We start from the raw sequence: 19,602 nt of genomic DNA, 5'->3' as shown, positions 1-19,602 counted from the left end.
CTCCATGAAATGAAGAAGGAAGATCTTGCGTTCTTGGGAATCTGCAAACGCATCGGAACTTCTATTTGTGCAGGAGAACTTCTATTTTGTTTCTGCTTGCTTCATGGTTACTGTTAGGCCCTAGGAAACTTCCTCTGAATTTGGTGCTCCTTACTTACCTGTTAATAATTGCAGTGTTCTGAGTTCACACTTGTGGCTGCTGGATTTCTTACGTTTTAATTTCTTCCACCATACACTAACCTACATCCCATGTGCATTAGCCCTCCATGCAGATGCAAACAAATAGGAGCTGAGGAGGTTTGTGTGTTGGAAATTAGATAAGCATTGCCATATCCGTGAACAAGCTAGCTACTTGAATGTATTCTGTACAGTACTCTGTTGATCAGATAGCCCAGTGGTTCCCAACCTGTGGTCCATGGACCACTGGTAGTCTGCAAGGGTATTGCAGGTGATCCATCCCGCCATCAGTGATGGGGCAGAGAGACAAGGTTGGAGGCAGGCAGAGCTGTGCAGGTGCGCATCAGCCAAGGTGGCCACTCCAAACGTGCAAGTTGCTTCCGCCACTTCCTCCTCTGCTGCCACTGCTGCCTTCAGCCCCTGTCTCCAGCCCTTGCTATGGCAGAGGAACTAGATAGCATGTCCAACATGTGAAAAACCAGATGGGAAATGACAGCGGGTGCACACACACCATTTCTCAGCTGGCTTTTCACACACCAGGTCACTGGAGCCACAAGGGTCAGCAACAGTGGCTGAAGGTGGCGGTGGCAGAGGAGGCGGTGACATCAGCGGCAGAGGTGGTTGCTCATGGGGTTCAGAGTGTGGTACTGGAGCAACCACCTTACCTGATGCATGCCTGCACTGCTCTGTCTGCCTCCAGCCTTGTCTGGTGGTGGTGGAGGAAGAGGAAGGGATTAGTGAGTGCTGCTGGGGGTGGTGGCAGCAGCAGCAGCAGCTCTCTGATGGCAACAGTGGCTGCTGCTGCCTCTACCATCCAAAAATAAAATGCAAAAAAAATATAAAAAATCATGGTGTTTAATAGTGCTGTAGCTATGTGGCTAATGGTGCCATGGCTATCCGGCTTGTTGGTGTGGTGGTCCGCAAAAGCTTACAATAACTATGCAGTGGTCTGCATAAACCAATCCAATAAATAAATAAATAAAAGTAAAAGGTTAGAAACTGATGACCTAGAGATTTTTGGATGGTGGTGGCGGCGGCAGCAGCAGCCACTGTTGCCACCAGAGAGCCACTGCAACCCCCAGCAGCTCTCAGCAGCACCCACTAAACTCTTCCTCCTCCACCACCACTGCCTCTGCCACCACTGCCTCCAGACAAAGGTGGAGGCAGGTAGAAATGTGCAAGCACATGTCAGGCAAAGCGGCTGCTCCGGCACCATGCTTGACCCCCATGAGCAGCCGCTTCCTCCTCCACTGCCGCGTCCTTTCTGCCTCTGCCTTCAGCCACTGCCGCTGGCCCTTGTGGTGCCAGTGGCAGAGAAATATACCAGTATGCCTGGTATGTGAAAGGCCAGCCAGGAAATGGTGCATGTGCATCCGCTGCCATTTCTCAGGTTACTTTTCACATGCTGAGCGCTGTCTATTTCCTCTGCTATAGCAAGTGCTGGAGATAGGGGCTGAAGACAGAGGTGATAGATGAGGAAGAGGAGGAGGTGATGTCAGCATCTTGCAGGGTCAGAGTATGGCACTGGAGTGGCCACCTACCCAACACACACCTGCACAGCTCTGCCTGCTAAGCGCTGTCTATTTCCTCTGCTATAGCAAGTGCTGGAGATAGGAGCTGAAGACAGAGGTGATGGATGAAGAAGAGGAGGAGGTGATGTCAGTATCTTGCAGGGTCAGAGTATGGCACTGGAGTGGCCACCTACTCAACACGCACCTGCACAGCTCTGCCTGCCTTCAACTTTGTGTCCCTGCCCCATCACTGACAGGAGGGACCACCTGCAATATCCTTGCAGGCCACCGGTGGGTTGTATTACTGATACATGGCCTAATATTGGTCTGGGTACTGTCAAAGGTTTCTGCCAATGACTTGCAATTGATGCTCCTGCTTTTTGGTTGAGCAAAAATATTAATAGAAATAATTGGTGAGATTTCTACATGTGGGCTCCATTCTGATAATAAGTTGGGTTGTCATGTGATTGGTCTTACACAGATTTTGCTGTTTATGCCTTTTGTAACCCATCATCAGCTTGCTTTCCAGAAAGCTTGATTGATGGAAAAAAAATTAGCTTATCCAAAGACCTGTTTCTGTACTGAATATGTTATGTCTGCCTTTCTGGAAACAATAGGATAATGTAGAAGGTTCTTTTACCAGGGCTCTAATAACTGATTACCAGGGTCTTCATAACAGAAGGACATAGTTTTTATACCATGAGAACATGGTGGAAACGTTCTAACTAGAACCTTGTAAAATAGATACAGGTTATGAAACCTTTCTTTCAAATATGTTTGGTTAATTACTGTTGCTGGGGGAAAATATAGCTTATGGGGATTCATCCTCTTCTCTTTTGAAAGAGCATAAATATAGGTTGATAGGCTAGCAGCACTAAATTTATTAAGTTTATCAGTAAAGCTAAAAATAAAAACTCAGAAGTATTATAAATGAGAGTGATAGTGAAGAAAAGACATAGTTCATACTGCTAGACTAGTAATGCTGAGATAGTTTACAGTGATATAGCACTGTAGCTGGCAGTTTATCCAAACGTTTTCCTTGCTACCAAGGCATAGGGCCCACTGCAAATGGAATGAATGCAAGATTTTCATACATATACCAAAGATCTGGACCATGGAAACCTGTAATGTGTTTTCTCTGTGAGTTTTGGAGGCTGCAGAGAATGAATGCAGTTTTCCAAATCTGAACTTGGACACATGTTTTGCTGAAGTCAATAGGACTTCCTTTCCTTTAAATATGTTTAGAACTGAGGTATATAACTTTGCATTATGTCATTTTTATTTTAATTAATATAGGTCATTCCTTTTTAGTACAACTGGCATGGAAAAATATATCACAATGTATATATTCAGATATTTTTATTTGTTATATCTGTATCTATTAGTTATCATATCCATTGCTGATTTACTTTTTATTTGTTCAAAGTTTAACTAATCTTTATATCTATTGCTGTAATTGCATCTAAAATTCACAAGCGCTATAATGAATGCGTCTTTAAAAGATGAGTTTTAAAAGCTGTACACTGGGTGTGTGTGTGTGTATTTTAACCTGTTGAATGCAACGCCTCCTAAATACCAAGTTAGTCTTGTAAAGTGCATCAGTGCCAAATAAGGGACATACAGCTTATTCCAGAGAATGAACATGTACTATTCTGACCCCTTTCAGGAGGTGATAATATAAATGTGATTCAGAAGTTCTGTAAGCTGATTGCATACACTTAACTCTCATAACAACACATATATGAAGTGGTGTGAGCCATAAAGAAAGCCATCTTTTGTGGGTGAGGGGGGCGGGTTTGTTTTGGGGAGAGGATTGCTTCCACTTTAATAAGTAGAAATGCTTTTTTTCTCTTTCTTTTACCTGCATCCCAGGAAAGGAATAATAAATTGAAACTAGAGCTTTAGATCAGCTGTTCCCATCAAGACTGTGGACACTGGGCAACTTCACATGTCACGGGGAACTAGTGGCTTGCCTAAGGTGCTGGAACCTTGGAAACGTGCTCAAGCCTAACTTCTGGTGTCAGGAAGACTATGCCAACATTGGGTGTGATATGCGAACCCATCAGTTGGCCTGTTCTACCCTACTTGCGGTACAGAACCCAACATCTGTCTCACTTCAAATTTTAGGGACAGATGCTGGGTTTTGTACCACAAGTGGGGTAGAAAAGGCTAACACTGTTGGGTTTGCATGTTGAACCCAAGGTTGACATATCTTTCCTGCCACTGGAAATCATACTCACACACAGTCCTGGGGCTCTGATGACTTGGCTGAACTATAGGTTAACCATAACATGTGCAGCTGACTTCCAGTGTCATTATGTAATGCTTGTAAGCATTGGCCCTAAGATTAATTGGATAACGGTGGGTGAAAGGTCATGATTATAAAGTATAGCCATCATTCCTTCTTAATAGTGAACTCAAGTGCTTGAATGTCTGTAGATTGGATGTGATATGGGGCAACCCAAAAATAAGGTAGTGGTTTCTACATACTCTGGGGAGTTCTTAGGTATGCTGAAGTAGCTACATTTGTAAATTAAAAGGTTGGGTGTTTTTTTTGAGCAATCTCTAAAATTGCCCATTTAGCTTCCAGGATCGGTGTGACTTTTCAGGACCTTTCAGAATATTTACAGCATATAGAGCAAGAAAATGTCAAACATATCTCATTGTTTAAGAGAGGATGCTTGCAAAGTGGACCAATATTTGAAAAATGCACCTGACCTGCCATCCTTTTTATCCCTCTCTTTTTCTTTTCTTCCCCTCACCCCCTTTCAGCCGTGATGACACTTCTCCAGCTGGCACTGCTTGACGAAGAGCTGCTGTCATGTTCATCTCCTGCTGCTTCTGCTTCTTCCCACTGGTGCGAGCCTTCACTCTAGCCTCATGCCCAGCTGGAGCAACAAGGGAAAAGGTAGCTAGACCAGCAGCACCTGGGACACTTGAATGCAACTGAGTTGTTCTTGAACATGAGCACAATGCCACAGGACATCCCAGGTGTTACCACTGCTCCAGCTGCTTTTGCTCTTCTTGCTCTGGCTAGGTGTCAGTGTTCTGGCTTATACCTCCATTCGACATGGATGGGAAGAAGCAGAAATGGTAGCAGGAGGCAAGCACAACCATAGGTTCTCCACTGCCTCCCTGTTGAGCAGAGCCAGTAGCAGTAGTGCCACCACAGCTGACCAGCCTAGGAGGACCAAGGGACAGACTGGCTGTCTGCAGTCCACCTGGAAAGGGAACAGTGCTGGACCAGAGGCACCCTGGAGTAGGCAAGTTGGCCTGGCAGCTCAGTGGTGTCCCTGTGCAGGACTCTTCAGATGCTCAAAGTTGGAATTCCTCTCCCCCCTCCCCGCCCCATCCTGGGTAATGAACAGAGAGGATAAGACTGCCAAACCCTCAACTCTGTTTCCTTGAATGGGAGTAAGTGGCACAGATTTCCTTGGGACTTAACACTGTGCTCAGTTTCCAGGTAATTGGAGTGCATGTATGTACTCTGCTTCTCCTTTTTAACTGGTTGTGAGTGTTGTAAGCCAACACTCTTAGAGGGGGGAAAGGCACATCCTGATTGGCTCTGGGGCACTAAATATGCAAATTGGGCAGGGCTAAGTATCATTGCAGTTTGGAGTGTTGCAGGCCACTGCTCCGACTAGGACTAGGCAAAACAACAACAACAACAAAAAGCCAACAGCAAAAGCAAAGAGCCAGAGGAAGCTGTCTTTTGGAAAGCAGTGGGAATGCCCACACTGTCAGAAAGGTCACTGGAGAGAGAGTGAGAGAAAGCAAAATAAAACAATCCAACGGGAGGGAGGGAGGGAGGGAGGGTGTGTGCGTGCGTGCGCGCGCGCGCGCGCGCGGTGGGACAATGGTAGGGCAGTGCTCCACTTGCCTTACTGAAGAATCTCCTTGACCCCAGAAAAGAAAAAGTGGTAGACTGTTCAGGTGTACATTGGAGGGGGGGGGAATACAGGAAAATGGGGGCCATGGATAGAAAGAAGAAATTGGCTTTCATGATCCAAGGCCTAAGGACAAACAAACATATGGATCCACTGACACATATATATAAAGGTTTAAAGACGTATGCACATGCATGTATGCAGTATTCCCTCTAACAGGGATTTCCAGGTGTTGTTGATTACAATTCCCATAATGCCCAGCAAAACGCCTTTGCAGCTGGGGGTGCTGGTAGTTGTAGTGAAAAACTTCTGGGAATCCCTGTTAGAGGGAACACTGCATGTATGTTGTCTACGTTTTAGGCATTTGCTGTAGAAAACACAAGATTAGCTATGCATTGTCATCAGGAAGCATATTCAAAGTGAGTGGACTGCTTCTTGCTCTAGCTCTGATTTGGCTTTGTGACAGCATCATGTAGCCAAATCTTGCTGGGTGACACCTTAGGCAGAAGCCCAATTTTTAAAAATGATGCTGAAGTTGCAGGTTGGGGAAAGGCATGTCTGGAGACAGATGACGAACAGTGCTTGAAAAAGCAAAAACACGAAGAGAGGGTTTCCTGAAACCTTTTGCCTGTGCCTGAAACTTCCCCTGACAGCTTTTGTAGGGAAATTTAGCAGAACCATACCTTAGAACAGGGGTACGCAACCTTTGGTGCTCCACCTGCTGTTACCTACAAATCCCATCATTCATAATCACAATTTATTTTGACTGTGAATGATGGTTGTGGTTCAAGAACAGCTGGAGAGCCAAGATTGCCTTCTGCTGACTTAGAAGGTAAGAGAAAATACAAACCAACTTTTTCCAGAAGCAATCATGAAGAAGTCAAGGGTTTTTTGTTTGTTTTTTAAAGTCCATTACAAATGTAGTAATGGAATGGTTGGTCCTTTTGGATCTCTTGGTGACTTTCGATACCATCAATCATGGTATCCTTCTGAGGTACCGGAGAGTGTTGAGACTGGGAGGCACTGTTTTACGATGTTAACGCTGCTAGCCTCTCAGTCAGATTTCAGATGGTGTCACTTGGAGACTGTGAGGCTCTCCACACGAGCAGTGTGTCAAGCCTAACCAGACTCTGCGGGGAGAGTGGGCTTAGCCCGTTCTCCCGCAGGTGAGTAGGGAGCCATCCCTGGGTGGCTGGATCGGCCGCCCACACGATTACCAGCTCCGTCACAGAGTTGGTAGGGGCAGTGGGGATTGAGTGCGCAGGGCATCCTGGGGAGACCCTTGAGGCCAGGAGGCTTGTTGGAACCTTCCAGTCGGGGGTCTCCTCGTGAGTCGCTGTTCCACGGAGCCACACTGCAGCGTTTCACAATCAGAAGAACGGGGTTAGAGGATTGGTTGTTCTGCTAACCTCGTGGAAGGGAGAGGTATTTTAAAAGGTTTGCTGCTGGAAGCTGCGTGGCTCCCATTGCGGCACATGAGTGCGCAGAACTGGGCTGGCCGCCCTTAGCCCAGTTCCATGTGGTTGTGAAAATAGTCTCTGTTACTCTTCAAAGCAAGAGCTTTTATATGGATTCCTACAGAGCTCCGTACTGTCTCCAGTGCTTTTTAATATCTACATGAAACTGCTGGGAAAGCTTACCAGGAGATTTATTTCAGGGGTGTTATCAGTATGCTGATTGTACCCAAATATTTTTCTCCATGTCAGCTTCATTGGGAGATGGCATAACATTTCCTGACTGCCTGTCTGGAGGTGGTAGTGGGCTACAAGAGGAATAACAAGCTGAAGCTGAATTCAAGCAAGGGAGTAACTTGAGTGGGGTTGGAACTCAAGAGATGTTTTAGATCTACCTGTCCTGAATGGTGTTACACTCCCCCAGAAGGAACAGGTGCGTAGTTTGGCAGTACACGTCGATCCAAGCCTTTCACGGGTGTCTCAGGTTGAGGCAGTGGTCAGGAGTGCTGTTTATCAGTTTCGACTAATATGTCAGCTATGTCCATTTCTTGGGATAAATGCCCTTAAAACAGTAGTGCCCTTAAAACAGTTGGTAACATCCAGGCTTGACTACTGCAATGCGCTTTATATTGGGCTGGCTTTGTATGTTGTCTGGAAAGTCGGTGTACAGTGCAGCAGCCAGTTTGGTCTCCAGGTCTACCCAAAGAAACCATATTAGTCCTATTCAAAAAGAACTTCACTGCCTACAGATGTTTCCAGTCAAAATCCAATGCATTGCTGAGGGAGGGTAAGGTGCCTCCATGCTTGAAGGAGGCGATAATTAAACCTTTTCTTAAGAAGCCTTCCCTGGATCCCTTGGTGATGGATAGTTATAGGCCAATCTCTAATCTCCCTTGGTTGGACAAGGTGATAGAGAGGGTGGTGGCCGACCAGCTCCAGGCAGTTTTGGAGGAAACTGATTATGTAGGCCCATTTTGAAACTGGCTTTAGAGCGGGGTTGAGTCAGCCTTGGTCTGCCTGATGGATGATCTATACTGGGGAATCGACAGAGGGAGTGTGACTCTGTTGGTTCTCTTGGATCTCTCGGCAGCTTTCGATACCATCGACCATGTTATCCTTCTGGGTCGCCTGGAGGAGTTGGGGTAGGAGTTTTTATAAGGTTTTGAATTGTTTTATTTTCAGCTGTTTTATTGTATTTTAAAATTTTTATTCCCGATCATTGATTGATTTTAACTGTTTTATGATATTTGTGAACCGCCCTGAGTTATTCTATAAGGGCAGTCTAAAATAGAATAAATATATAAATAAATAAATAATAAATAACGTGCTGGTTATCACCTATAAAGCCCTTAAATGTTTGTGCCCATGGTATCTAAGAAAGCACCTCCTTTGTCACGAACCCAGCCACATACTGAGATCATCAGGAGAGGTTCAGCTGCAGTTGCCACTGGCTCGTTTGGTGGTGACTTGGAACTGGGCTTTCTGTATGGCCACCCCAGGACTTTGGAACACACTTCCTGACAGAATAAGAGCTTCACTTTCTCTGGCTGCCATTAAGAAAGCTCTCAAGACACACTGTTTTTTCAGACTTTTAGTTAATTTTCCCCCTATATATATTTGTTTTAATTGTTTTAACTGATTTAATTGTTTTTATTTGTTTTAATTGTTTTTAGATGTTTTGAATTTTATGTAAACTGACTAAAGAAGTTTTATTAGGCAGTATAAATTCAATAAATAAAATGAATGAATGAATAGTTCATTCCCATTACACAGACAGAGCAAGAGAGACAAAATGTTTTTCATAGTGGCAAAGACAGTCCTTGTTGGACATTGCTCTGAAATTTGCTTATTGACTTCAAGTCTCTTTTGTAGATTGACATATAAGATCAGTATTAAATGACACACCAGATAATAACACTCTTGCCATATTAGTCAATCTGGAATGTTATACCATTTCCGCACTCCTCCATCCTCACAGTCTCTCTAATATATAAACATGCAAAGAAGTGACAAATATTCTTCTTCTTTCCATACTTTAACCCCCTGATTATGGTTGCCTATGACAGAGTGGTCAAAGAATGTTAAAAGATAACACATCCACATTAAGTGATCTAGAGCAGGGATTCTCAAACTTGGGTACCCAGACAATATTGGACTTCAACTCCCATAATCCCCATCCAAAGGCCACTGGGGCTGGGGATTATGGGAGTTGAAGTCCAATAATATCTGGGGATCAAACATTGATAATCCCTGATCTAGAAGATTTGATATAATTTTTCAGAGAACTTTTAAATCTTGGTTTTAAATAAAAAATGTTGCTATATATACCTTTCCTTTGAATATTTTTGTCAAGTGACCATGTTGTTACACAGTAAGGTTGTTCTCACGACCAGCCCTACCTGGGTAGGACAGGTAAAGCTGGTTGTGAGAAGCGCTAGGTCCGTTCCCGATCCTGATGCTCCTCCCCCGGGTAACCCTGCTTTTCTACCCAGGAAGAAGGTAAGGTAGGAGGACAAGCATATGAATGCCTCCTACCTCACTTTCTGGTCGTATGGATGCTCGTGCTTCTGGCAGCTGCTCTCGGGCTGCCAGCAGCCATTTTTGCCATAGAGCTGCAGGGAAGGAGAAGCCCAGCAGCATGAACTTTCCCATTGCAACATGCTGCTTGCATAATTCATTGTGGGATTCCTGGAGGCCCAGCTTCCTTCCCCCTGCTCCCTACTGCCACTCTGCTTGCCACCATGATGCTTGACTGGGCGTGCAGGTGGCGGAATCCAGAAGGGGCTCAGCTCGAGGGATGGCAGGTAGGCTCCTGCCTTACCCCCAGCCCTCCCCACTTTGGGCATATGAATGACCTTAGAGTGTAATAACTTTTGCTTCACACAGGTATGCAGATATAACCAGGGTGCCCAAAAATGTAGGATATTTTCTTGTGGGATGCAGATATGCTAATTAATTTGTTGTTGTGTTGTTTCAGGAAACCTGCCGTATGAATATAAAATAGTGATTGCTGGGAACCATGAACTGACATTTGATAAAGAATTCATGGCAGACCTTGTTAAACAGGATTACTACCGCTTTCCCTCTGTGTCCAAATTGAAACCAGAGGACTTTGACAATGTTCAGTCACTTCTGACAAACAGTATTTACTTGCAAGACTCTGAGGTAACAGTCAAAGGATTCCGAATATATGGAGCCCCTTGGTAAGTCTCAGTTTAAATTTTGTATGTAACCTGTTCATACGTAAAATAATATTCATTTCCTTGTTTCCTTGCTTGCTTTATTTATAAACTAAATACTAGCTCAAATCTAGGGGTGTGCACAGACCAGTTGCTGCAGTTCAGTCCAAATTCTAACCGAATTTGGACCAAATCGCGGGTTCCTGAACCAGTTCAGTTGGACTGACCAGCTGGGCTGGTCGGGCCGACAAACCATCTCAAACCAGTTCAAAGTGGTTCATGATCAAACCGCTCAAACTGATCCAGTTCATGGTAGACCGGTTCACGATCAAACCGGTTCTTTACATCCCTACTCAAATCCACAAGGGCAAATTTTGATGCAATTTGTATTTATCATGGGAATCTACTAAAGTTATCAATCACTTGCTTTTAGTATTTGGATTTGGAGCTGATAGTCCTTTTGGATTAAAAAGTTCTGGTTTGGTATATCTGTAAGGAGGTAGTTTGTCTCCAAAGTCAAAAATGAATTCCAGAATTTGTTTGGATACAGAGGACTGATTTCTACATATATATTACGGAGAAACTTGTTTAATTATATGCTTAAAGCAGTGTAACACTGATCAATTAAAACCTTTTAGGGTTCAAAAAACAGTAAGTGATACAAAAGAGAAACGCAAATAAAAAATCTTAATATACAAATCTCAAATAATAAAATATTTCACTTAATCAAACCTGCATGATAAGTTATAACCCTTCATTAATTCCTATGTATTGATCCCACTCATAATAATTAACACTATTAAAATCCATACAAATAAATAATACATTAAAACGATCTCCTTTAATCAAAAGTGTGTAAATTCAGTCCTATGATAATAATGTTAAAAAGTCCAAATAAATATTCTTTCTAAGATTCCCAGTCAGTGTGATCAAGTCAATGTGATGTCCTTAATAAAACTCCATGAATATTTTTTAGAAATCTGTGAGCTTATATGAACTGTTCCAGGAAAATTGGTTCTTTGCAGTATGCCAGATGCATTCCAGCTATTACTCAGCCTTCATCAGTGGCATTAATACAAAAATTCTTTACAGCAATACAGTTGTGTATTTTCAATGTTCTAATTCTATAGCTCAAAATAAAGACATCAACAAGAGGAGAGGATGTCTTTATTTCTAGGTGCTCATCTCTGTGTCTCCTCAGCTCCGTGGAGCCTGAGGAGGCACACAAGCCTGGCAGATGGGTTAAGGGAGCACTTGCTTCCTTAATCTCGACTAAATGCTAGGGTTAAGATTGGGCTTAGGCTGGGCAAGAGCACCGGGATCTTCGTGGATCCCACACACGCCACACGAACAGCTTAGCCCAGACTAGGATGCTTGTGAGAACAGCCTCTGTGCTTTTGAAAGACACTGTTAAATGAAAGGTTTTCTAAACTTGCTTGTTTTGCCAGCTCTTTTGTTTGTAATTTCCTAATTAGATGCTGCATATAATTGAGATTTTTGTTACACCATGTATGTCTCCATTTATTACAGCTGAGTTTCTCTTCATTTAACCCAGTGTGAACTTAAATGCTTGTGTTTAATTTTTCTCCCAAAATGGTGGCAGTTATCTGCTCTTCATAATTTTCTGCCGGGGCTTCAGATTTTACAGTGATTCTTTTTTGCCCATATGTGTTTACTTCTCACTATTTTGTGATGTTTGAAATAGGTCTTTTTAGCCCTCATTTAACTTTAAAAAGTAAACAAAAAATTCTGAGCATTAACTACACACACATTCTCAACTTCAGGAATATGCTGCCGATAATTATAGTAGAACTATGTCCATATATAAATGCTGATTCTACATATTGTTCTCAGGCATGCTTGCTAGGGCTGTGCAAACCTTTAGTGGCCAAATTGGGGCCAAATGGAATTAACTCGATTCAACATGAATTGAACTACTGTCTGTTTGGATCAATTAAATTCAGCCCCAGTTTGACCTCCAACCCCCTCTTTGGCCCCTCCCCTTTCTCGCCACCTCTCTTTTCTCCCCTGTTCACCCCTCCGAACCTCTGTACTTACCATGCCAAAGGAGACAGTACAGAAGTGGTGATGGAACATAGTTTCTGTTTTCGGGCAGGGATTTCTTGTTCCCCTGCAATCCTGGGAAAGGTTTGGGCTACCTTGCAAATTGTAGGTTTTTCAGGGCTGCTGTCATGGCAATAGCAAAGACTCTGAAAAAAACTGCCTTCTGTTACATTGTACCTTTCCTAGGACTTTATGGGAATAATAATAACTAGTTGAGCGAGGCGCAGAGCATCTGCGCCTCTGACAGCCCGCCCGGCCCACTTCTCCCGGCACGCTGCCACCTCCTCATCCCAGCAGCAGGGCCCACCGCCACCTTTTCACCCCAGCGGCCAGGCCGGGCCCACTGCTGCCTCTTCACCCCGGCCGACCTGCCACCGCCTCCTCACCCCGGCGGCAGGACTCACCACTGCCTCCTCACCCCAGCAGCCGAGGCCCACTGCCACCTCTTCACCCTGGTGGCTGGGCTGGGCCTGCTGCCACCACCTCCCCCTGGCAGCCGCCACCTCATCCTGGCGGCTGGGCCTGCCTGCTGCCGCCTCCACATCCTGTCGCTAATCAGCATCTCTCTCGTGAGAGCTGCCACGCATGGGATTAGCGACGGGTACGCCTAGGAGAAATAAATATATAGATTATAAAAATACCTTCTTTAAGTCTTTTAAAAAGAGAAGCTGTGGCATCCACTGCTTCCTTGCTGCAGTCCTGTCTTCTGCCCCATTGGCCCCAGTTTAAAGCAACCTCTTCACATCAGACTGAAAGAAAATGAACCACCATCCAAAACATCAAACTGAATCAGGGACCTCTTTGAAGTACAGAGACAGCCCCTCCCTCCGCCCTGAATTGAAGAGATACTGCTCTGCCAAGCCCTAAAATGTGCACCTTCAGTGTTTCAGGATACATTTCATGGTCCCACTGTGAATAAGTGTCAAACTAGACATGATGGGGTAACGTTTAAGTGGTTGCTCCATTAACATTAACATACAAAGCAGAAGATGAATAGACCTTCTTTTACAGCAAAAGTATTATGGAGAAGGGGGCTGCCATTTTCCTCCACATTACCTCCCTGAAATTGGTTGCTCTAGCTTTTCTTCATGCCTGGTTGTGATACTTTTTCCTTGAAGAAAAGACATATGGATACCTGGGACCTTTAGCTGAAGCTGTCTATGAAGAGGCAGTAGGTGTGAGGCCATATTTGTCTCATAGGGCTGCTTGTTGCCATGACTCATTTAAATATTTAGGGGGATTTGTTTAAAATGTGAGACTGGAGTTTCACTTGCCTTTATTTGATTCCTGTTATAAAGACATCCCTTCTGTGCCTCTGCTTAGACTACCCCCTTCCTTAAAATTTTCTTTACCCTAAAAATTGCATTGACAGTTTCTGGGAAGCATTGCTGCTCAGTCACTAGGGCTACTTAGCAATGCTTCTCCATCAAACACGTTCAGCTTCTCTGATTACAATTTGGCCAAAAAAGGTAAACTTAAAGAAAAAATAACTAGAAAGCCACAGAATTGAGCATCTTGTTTAAATACATTAGACTCTTGCGGGGGGCATAATACTGTGGTACTTCCTCATTGGCTGAGATGGTTTTGATTTAGTTTAATAATTTCTCTTAAAGACACTTCATACAATTACCAAAGATGTTTGCATGAAGATCACTGAAGAAGACAAGGGCATCTAAAGGTCCTAGTAGTGTAATGTGGATTTGAAGTTGGAACTGGAGGGCTAAATGCTCTGCGAGCTTTCTCAAGTGTTAGCAGCTAAGATTCCGATGCTGAATAGTGTTATCCTATATATGTGAGCTTTAGACAGATTGAGAAATTTGCAGGCATACTCTGCAATTATATGGTAATGCGGTTTAGAGAAAACTGGTTTATGGTTATTTGCGAAGGAGAGAAGAACTATGAAAAATGTGAAGCATTTAATAAATTTTTCTGTAGTATTTCAACTGGAAGATATATAATAGAGTGCAATCTAACCCACATGGGTGGGATTAATACCCTAATCATAAGCACTTCAGATACAATGCAGTTCTATTAATATTTATTAAAATAGTAAATAGATATGTATTAAAATATTCTGAAATATCTATTTAAAAGTCAATGAAGGCTTTGCCATTGACTTCATAGGATGTGGAATCAGTAGGATGTGGATTGTACTTTTTTCTTACAATTGAGACCTGCTAAAATCCAAGTAGTGTATTTTAGATCTGGGTAAGCATGATCTAAATTCAGATACTTTGTGTTAACTAAATCAGCTTGATAGGTTAAGAGATTTTTAAAAAGTCATCAAATGTTGTTTATCTTGCCATATAATAAATTTACTGTAAGTGAAATGCAGTGAGAACTACTGATTTCCTGTTGCATTTGAAAACTGTCACTTTGGTGCAAAAACAGAGTATTTTTTATGCATATATTATTTATAGAATAAGGAGGTGGTGCTTCCCTGTTACCAAAGAGCTCACAATCTGGAAATAAACCCAAAGTAGACACCAACCACATCCACAGGTGGGACACTGTACTAGAGCAGAAAGCAGGTCTTGTGATAGCAAGCATGACATGTCCCTTTAGCTAAGCAGGGTTTGTCCTGGTTGCATAAGAATGGGAGACTTGATGTGTGAGCACTGTAAGATATTCTGCTTAGGGGATGGAGCTGCTCTGGGAAGAGCATCTAGGTTCCAAATTCTCTCCCTGGCATCTCTAAGAAAGGGCTGAGAGAGATTCCTGCCTGAAACCTTGAAGAAGCCACTGCCAGTCTTTGTAGACAATACGAGCTAGATGGACCTATGGTCTGACTCAGTATTTGGCAGCTTCCTATGTTCCTATGACTTGAATAGGGATAGTAGCTCTCGTCTTGCTGAGTATAAGAGAGCCATAATTTTAAAGGGGGCCTCTTTGCTCAGTTAGCAAGAGTTTTAAAAATATATCTCCAGATGTTGGGTGCTGCTAGTGAAAATGTGATGGGACTTGCTTTGAAGCTTGGGTTTCATGTCTCACTTTTTAATCATTCATAGACAGATTATTTATATTTCTGCCCTCTGAGCTCTGAGAACCCCATCCTATTTACTTTAGCTGTATCCAGAAGCCATCACACTGTGCATATTTCATGCATGAAGGCAGGATCATAGCTATGAAATATTGGTGACAACAGAGAAGAGTTGTTCCCTAACCAGAGGCTGTGAGCAGTGGAGATAATTGCAGCATGACCTTCTGATTGCAGCAAAACCCATTGAACTCTTAATTCTACCTCATAATGACTTATCTCTATCCATTGATACTGGGATTTCCTAGGGAAAAACCTCTACGTGGCAGGGGTTGCATTGTAGAAAGCAAAGAAAACTTGAGCCCCACCCAAATACAGTTCCCTAATCTGACATGAGCTAAGGCTGTAATTTATGTCAAGCTGTGATGAATTGTAGTGAATAAGTGTTTAAAGCAACAGAGGATGCTGGAAATTGAGAAGAGATGATTGCTCTTAAACTCATGTTATCCTTTAAGTTAGAGCCAGCCTTCTTGTGTGAGGGGTGGTTATATCACTGATGCTAAAATGGCTGCTTTCAGTTCTATGTTGGTTTCAGAGCAAACCGGAAATTCGGTTAACCTCTGTTCCCTCTAGTTTATATGGCTCCCATTAGAGGAAGAAACAACATACAGGAAATCCCCAATTTATAAATTGATGTTTCAAAAGTTTGTTTGTAAGCTGGCTGTTTATAATTCAGAATGCATATAGTTTCCAAAAACAATTACTTTTTGTATGTGTGGGTTGATCTAGAGGCCTGGTCTACCCGGCCTTTTCCCGGCGGGTAGACCGGGCCTCCGGCGGTCGGCGTGCTTTGCGGCGCGCAAAGCTTCTTCAGTATGCTAGAGGACTCCCTAGCGAGAGGAGCTTTGTTCGCTAGCTCCTCTCATTTTTTTCAAAGAGATCGGGTGAGGACTCGGGCGGGCAGCTGGGAGGGAGGGAGGGCTGGCGGGCGGCGGCAGCGGCATTTGTACCTTGAGTTTTTGGCCAAATCTGCCCGCGGGGGGGGCGGGGGGGGGCGGCTGGTTTCCAGCGCCCCGTTATTCTGTTGAATACGGGCGCTGGAGGGGGCAAACAGGCGGGAGGGGTAAGTAAGCCCTCCCCGCCCTTAAAGCAGTACCCCCCACCCGGACCCGGACCAGCCAGGGCCGAACCGGTCTGGCAGTTCAGCCATTCTTTAGAATGGCCGCCGGACTGGTTCGGACACACCCCTATCCAAAAGGATACTATGGTCAATAGTATTGAAAGCCACCAAGAGGTCCAAAAGGACCATCAGAGTCACACTTCATCTGCCAATTCCCCGTAGTTGAGGGATCCAATGTAGGCTTCTTCAAAAGAGGTCTAATAATTGCCTCCTTAAGGTAAGGAGACATCCTGCCCTCTCTCAGAAAAGCATTTATGATCTCTACTAGGCCTTCTACAACAACCCTACTATCAGATAGTATAAACCATGTCGGGCAAGGGTCAAGAGAACTGGTGGTAGGCTGCACCATTCTAAACAGCTTTCTCACATCCTCATGAGTCACAAACTGGAACTGATCCAACCTAATTACACAAGAGGAGTCGCTGGACACCTCCAATTTAGACACTGCAGTAATTGTGGGGTCTAAATCCAAGTTGGCCTGAATATAAGAGATTTTATCCACAAGAAACTCATTAAATATGACACAGCATTAAATATGACACAAGAAACTCATTAAATATGACATAATATATGGTTCCAAGTTCTGATTCAAGGGAGGACTGGCACTTACTAGCCCTCTCACAACCCTGAACAACTCTGCTTGATATGAACTTGACACAATACGGGCTGAAAAGAATTGCTTCTTTGTCCCCTATATTGTCAAATGTGCTTTATGTGCTCTATGTTGTAATCTGTTGGATTCAAGTCAAGTGTTCCTCCACTTGTGCTCCAGTCTGGGCAGAATAAGGTTGCGTTTGTGCAAGAGGTTTGCAGAGTTGGGTGCAGTTGTGATGTTCTGTAATGATGCTCAGCTCTAGTGAAAGACCTTTTATGATACATATGCAAGGTTGTGCAGCAGTTGTTGCAAAATGATGCTTTTCAATGATGTTGTGGAATACTCTTGAGTAATGAATGTTGTGCAGCAGTGATTAGAAACAGCCTTAAGGAATGATGATGCAGAACAGCCTTGATGGACAAGTGTTGTGCAACTGACCAACACTTTTTTGTAGCAAAACTTGCCTGCACATCCTTGTGCAATGACCTGTTGCAATGCTATTGTCTGTTTGGAAGCATCTTAATGTTGATTTCTACTTCTTACAACTGGGTGGGAGTATCTATCTATCTTCTATATATTTAATTCTCTAAGACATATCCATGGCTAATCCCATGTGTAGCCGCTCTCGCGATAGTTCGGAGAGCTGCCAGATAGGCTAGCCATGGGATGGATGGGAGAGGGGAAAATGGTGGTGGCCGAAGAAAACTGCAGTGGGCGGCTGGCCGGCAGGACAAAATGGCAGCTGGCCGTGTGGGCGGGCAAGATGGTGGGGACAGGCGGGAGGAAAGGCAGGCAAAAAGGCAGTGACAGTGGCCGGGGAAGAAGGTGGCGATGGCGGCCAGGCAGACGGGGTGGAAGAGAAAACAATGGCGACAGGGGAAACGGCAGTGGTGGCAGGGCAGGCGGATAGAGCTGCAGATGCTCTGCACCCAGATCAGCTAGTTCTTATTATTCAGATAGAAACATTTTGAGCCCTCTTTCATGATCTGTGAGAAGGGCTTGAGGGCGGGCGGCAGGAAACTTACCTTCCCCACAGACGATTGCCTGTTTCTTGCTGGGTGTGCGGATTGCCCGCCCAGACAGTTGCTGGCTGCACTAGGCAGCGTGGAGGGTGTCCAGAGTATGTCATCCTGGCCCCCAGAAATCCCACAATGCACCATGCAAGTGCATGATGCATTGTGACGATTCTCCTGCCGCTGGCTCATTCTGACAGATGATTAGAAAAACCGGGCTAAGGGAGCACTCGCTTCCTTAACTGTGTTTAAGCGGCAGGCTCCGGAGGTAGGTTTGCCGCTGAAGCACTGCCAGGATCGGCCACAATCCTGGCAGTTTTTATGATCAGCCAAGACTGGGCTTGGCTTCCTTAGTCTGCTTTTTGCTGATCGTAAGCACAGCCTCTCTATGGAATGCAAAACTATGAAAATATCTAGCAAAAGAATTTTCTGTCTTTCCCATCAATTATCATTTGTAGACACTGGTAGCTTATTTTGAGGAAAGAAGCCAACTTGGATTGAAAGGAGGAACAATAATCTAGGGTTTTGTACATGTCACAGGATTTATATCTAATGAAATATGTCAGTGATAGAAAGCTTGCATGCCAAAAATGATGGTCTAGGTTCAATTCCTATAATTCTTTCCTTGACAGCAAGTGTGTGAAATATGAGATCCTGGATAAATGCATCCAGTTGAGTTCTACAACACTGATTTAAATAGATCAGAACCTTGTATTCACTGCCTTGTGCATTAGACGCTGACATCCTTTATGATGTCTCATTGTCTTTCACGTTTATACAACGTGGATCCTGTCTGAACTGCATTGTTCAGTACAATTTAACTTGTATGTAAGGTCCTCTGGTTAGAAGAATATTGCTAACATCTATGACAATTAGTAAATCAGCAAGGAAGCACTAGAGGGAGCATCCAAACTAGTATTTGTGTGAAAGGAAGACATTCCACTTTTGTGATTTTTATCAAATCCCCCTTCCTTCCTGAGCCCCCCTCTGTCTCTCAAACAGATATACCTAACCCTCAGGGACAAATTGGGGGGGGGTGTACATGGGGGTGCTCTGTGTGGACGGAAAGGAAGGAAACAGTGAAAACTGCTTTTTACATAAGCAGAAAGCCTTCGGTTCATGCAAATATTTGTCTGAATACTGTCCTAGGTTCCTAGGATTCTTGGTTGATATCCTGACTAAGGCTCAGCCTGAACATGTGCTGCAGGAAGAAGCACCCATGCTGTGGAAGGCTTTGCGACTACCACAGCATCACTGCTTGTCTGAGGGGGAGAATCTCTCCTTTCCCAGAGCCCTGCAGCAGGTGAAAATATGTTGCTGAGTGCTGCATGAGCCTCAGGTAGTACAAGCCACTTTCAGAAGAAGGAGAGATGGGTGAACCACCCCCCCCCCCAAACCCGGCCGCTCTGTGAAACATAGTTGAGTTAGCAGAAGCTTTCTGCTGCATGGGCATACTTCACATAACTGCATAAAGACTGACCATGATTTCTAGAGATTCCTGTGTGTAACTAAATGCATCTGTGTGTGCACTATCTACCTGTGTGCATTACTGTTCTTCAGAGATC

General features: G+C 44.1%; 1 protein-coding gene across 12 annotated transcripts in view; it reads left to right on the top strand.

Annotated features, from left to right (window-relative positions):
- The window catches only part of MPPED2 (metallophosphoesterase domain containing 2), a 243,544-nt gene that overhangs the window by 109,861 nt on the left and 114,081 nt on the right, over window positions 1-19,602 (top strand). For all 12 annotated transcript variants that reach the window (XM_053283658.1, XM_053283667.1, XM_053283662.1 and 9 more), the window contains one exon: window positions 10,007-10,232. In XM_053283658.1, the coding sequence (XP_053139633.1) occupies window positions 10,007-10,232 (226 nt within the window). The remainder of the gene's footprint in view (window positions 1-10,006; window positions 10,233-19,602) is intronic.

This window comes from Hemicordylus capensis, chromosome 1 (genome assembly GCF_027244095.1).
Source record: "Hemicordylus capensis ecotype Gifberg chromosome 1, rHemCap1.1.pri, whole genome shotgun sequence".
Lineage (NCBI taxonomy): Eukaryota > Metazoa > Chordata > Lepidosauria > Squamata > Cordylidae > Hemicordylus > Hemicordylus capensis.
Note: the sequence above shows the minus strand (reverse complement) of the source record. Positions and strands in the feature narration are given on the sequence as shown.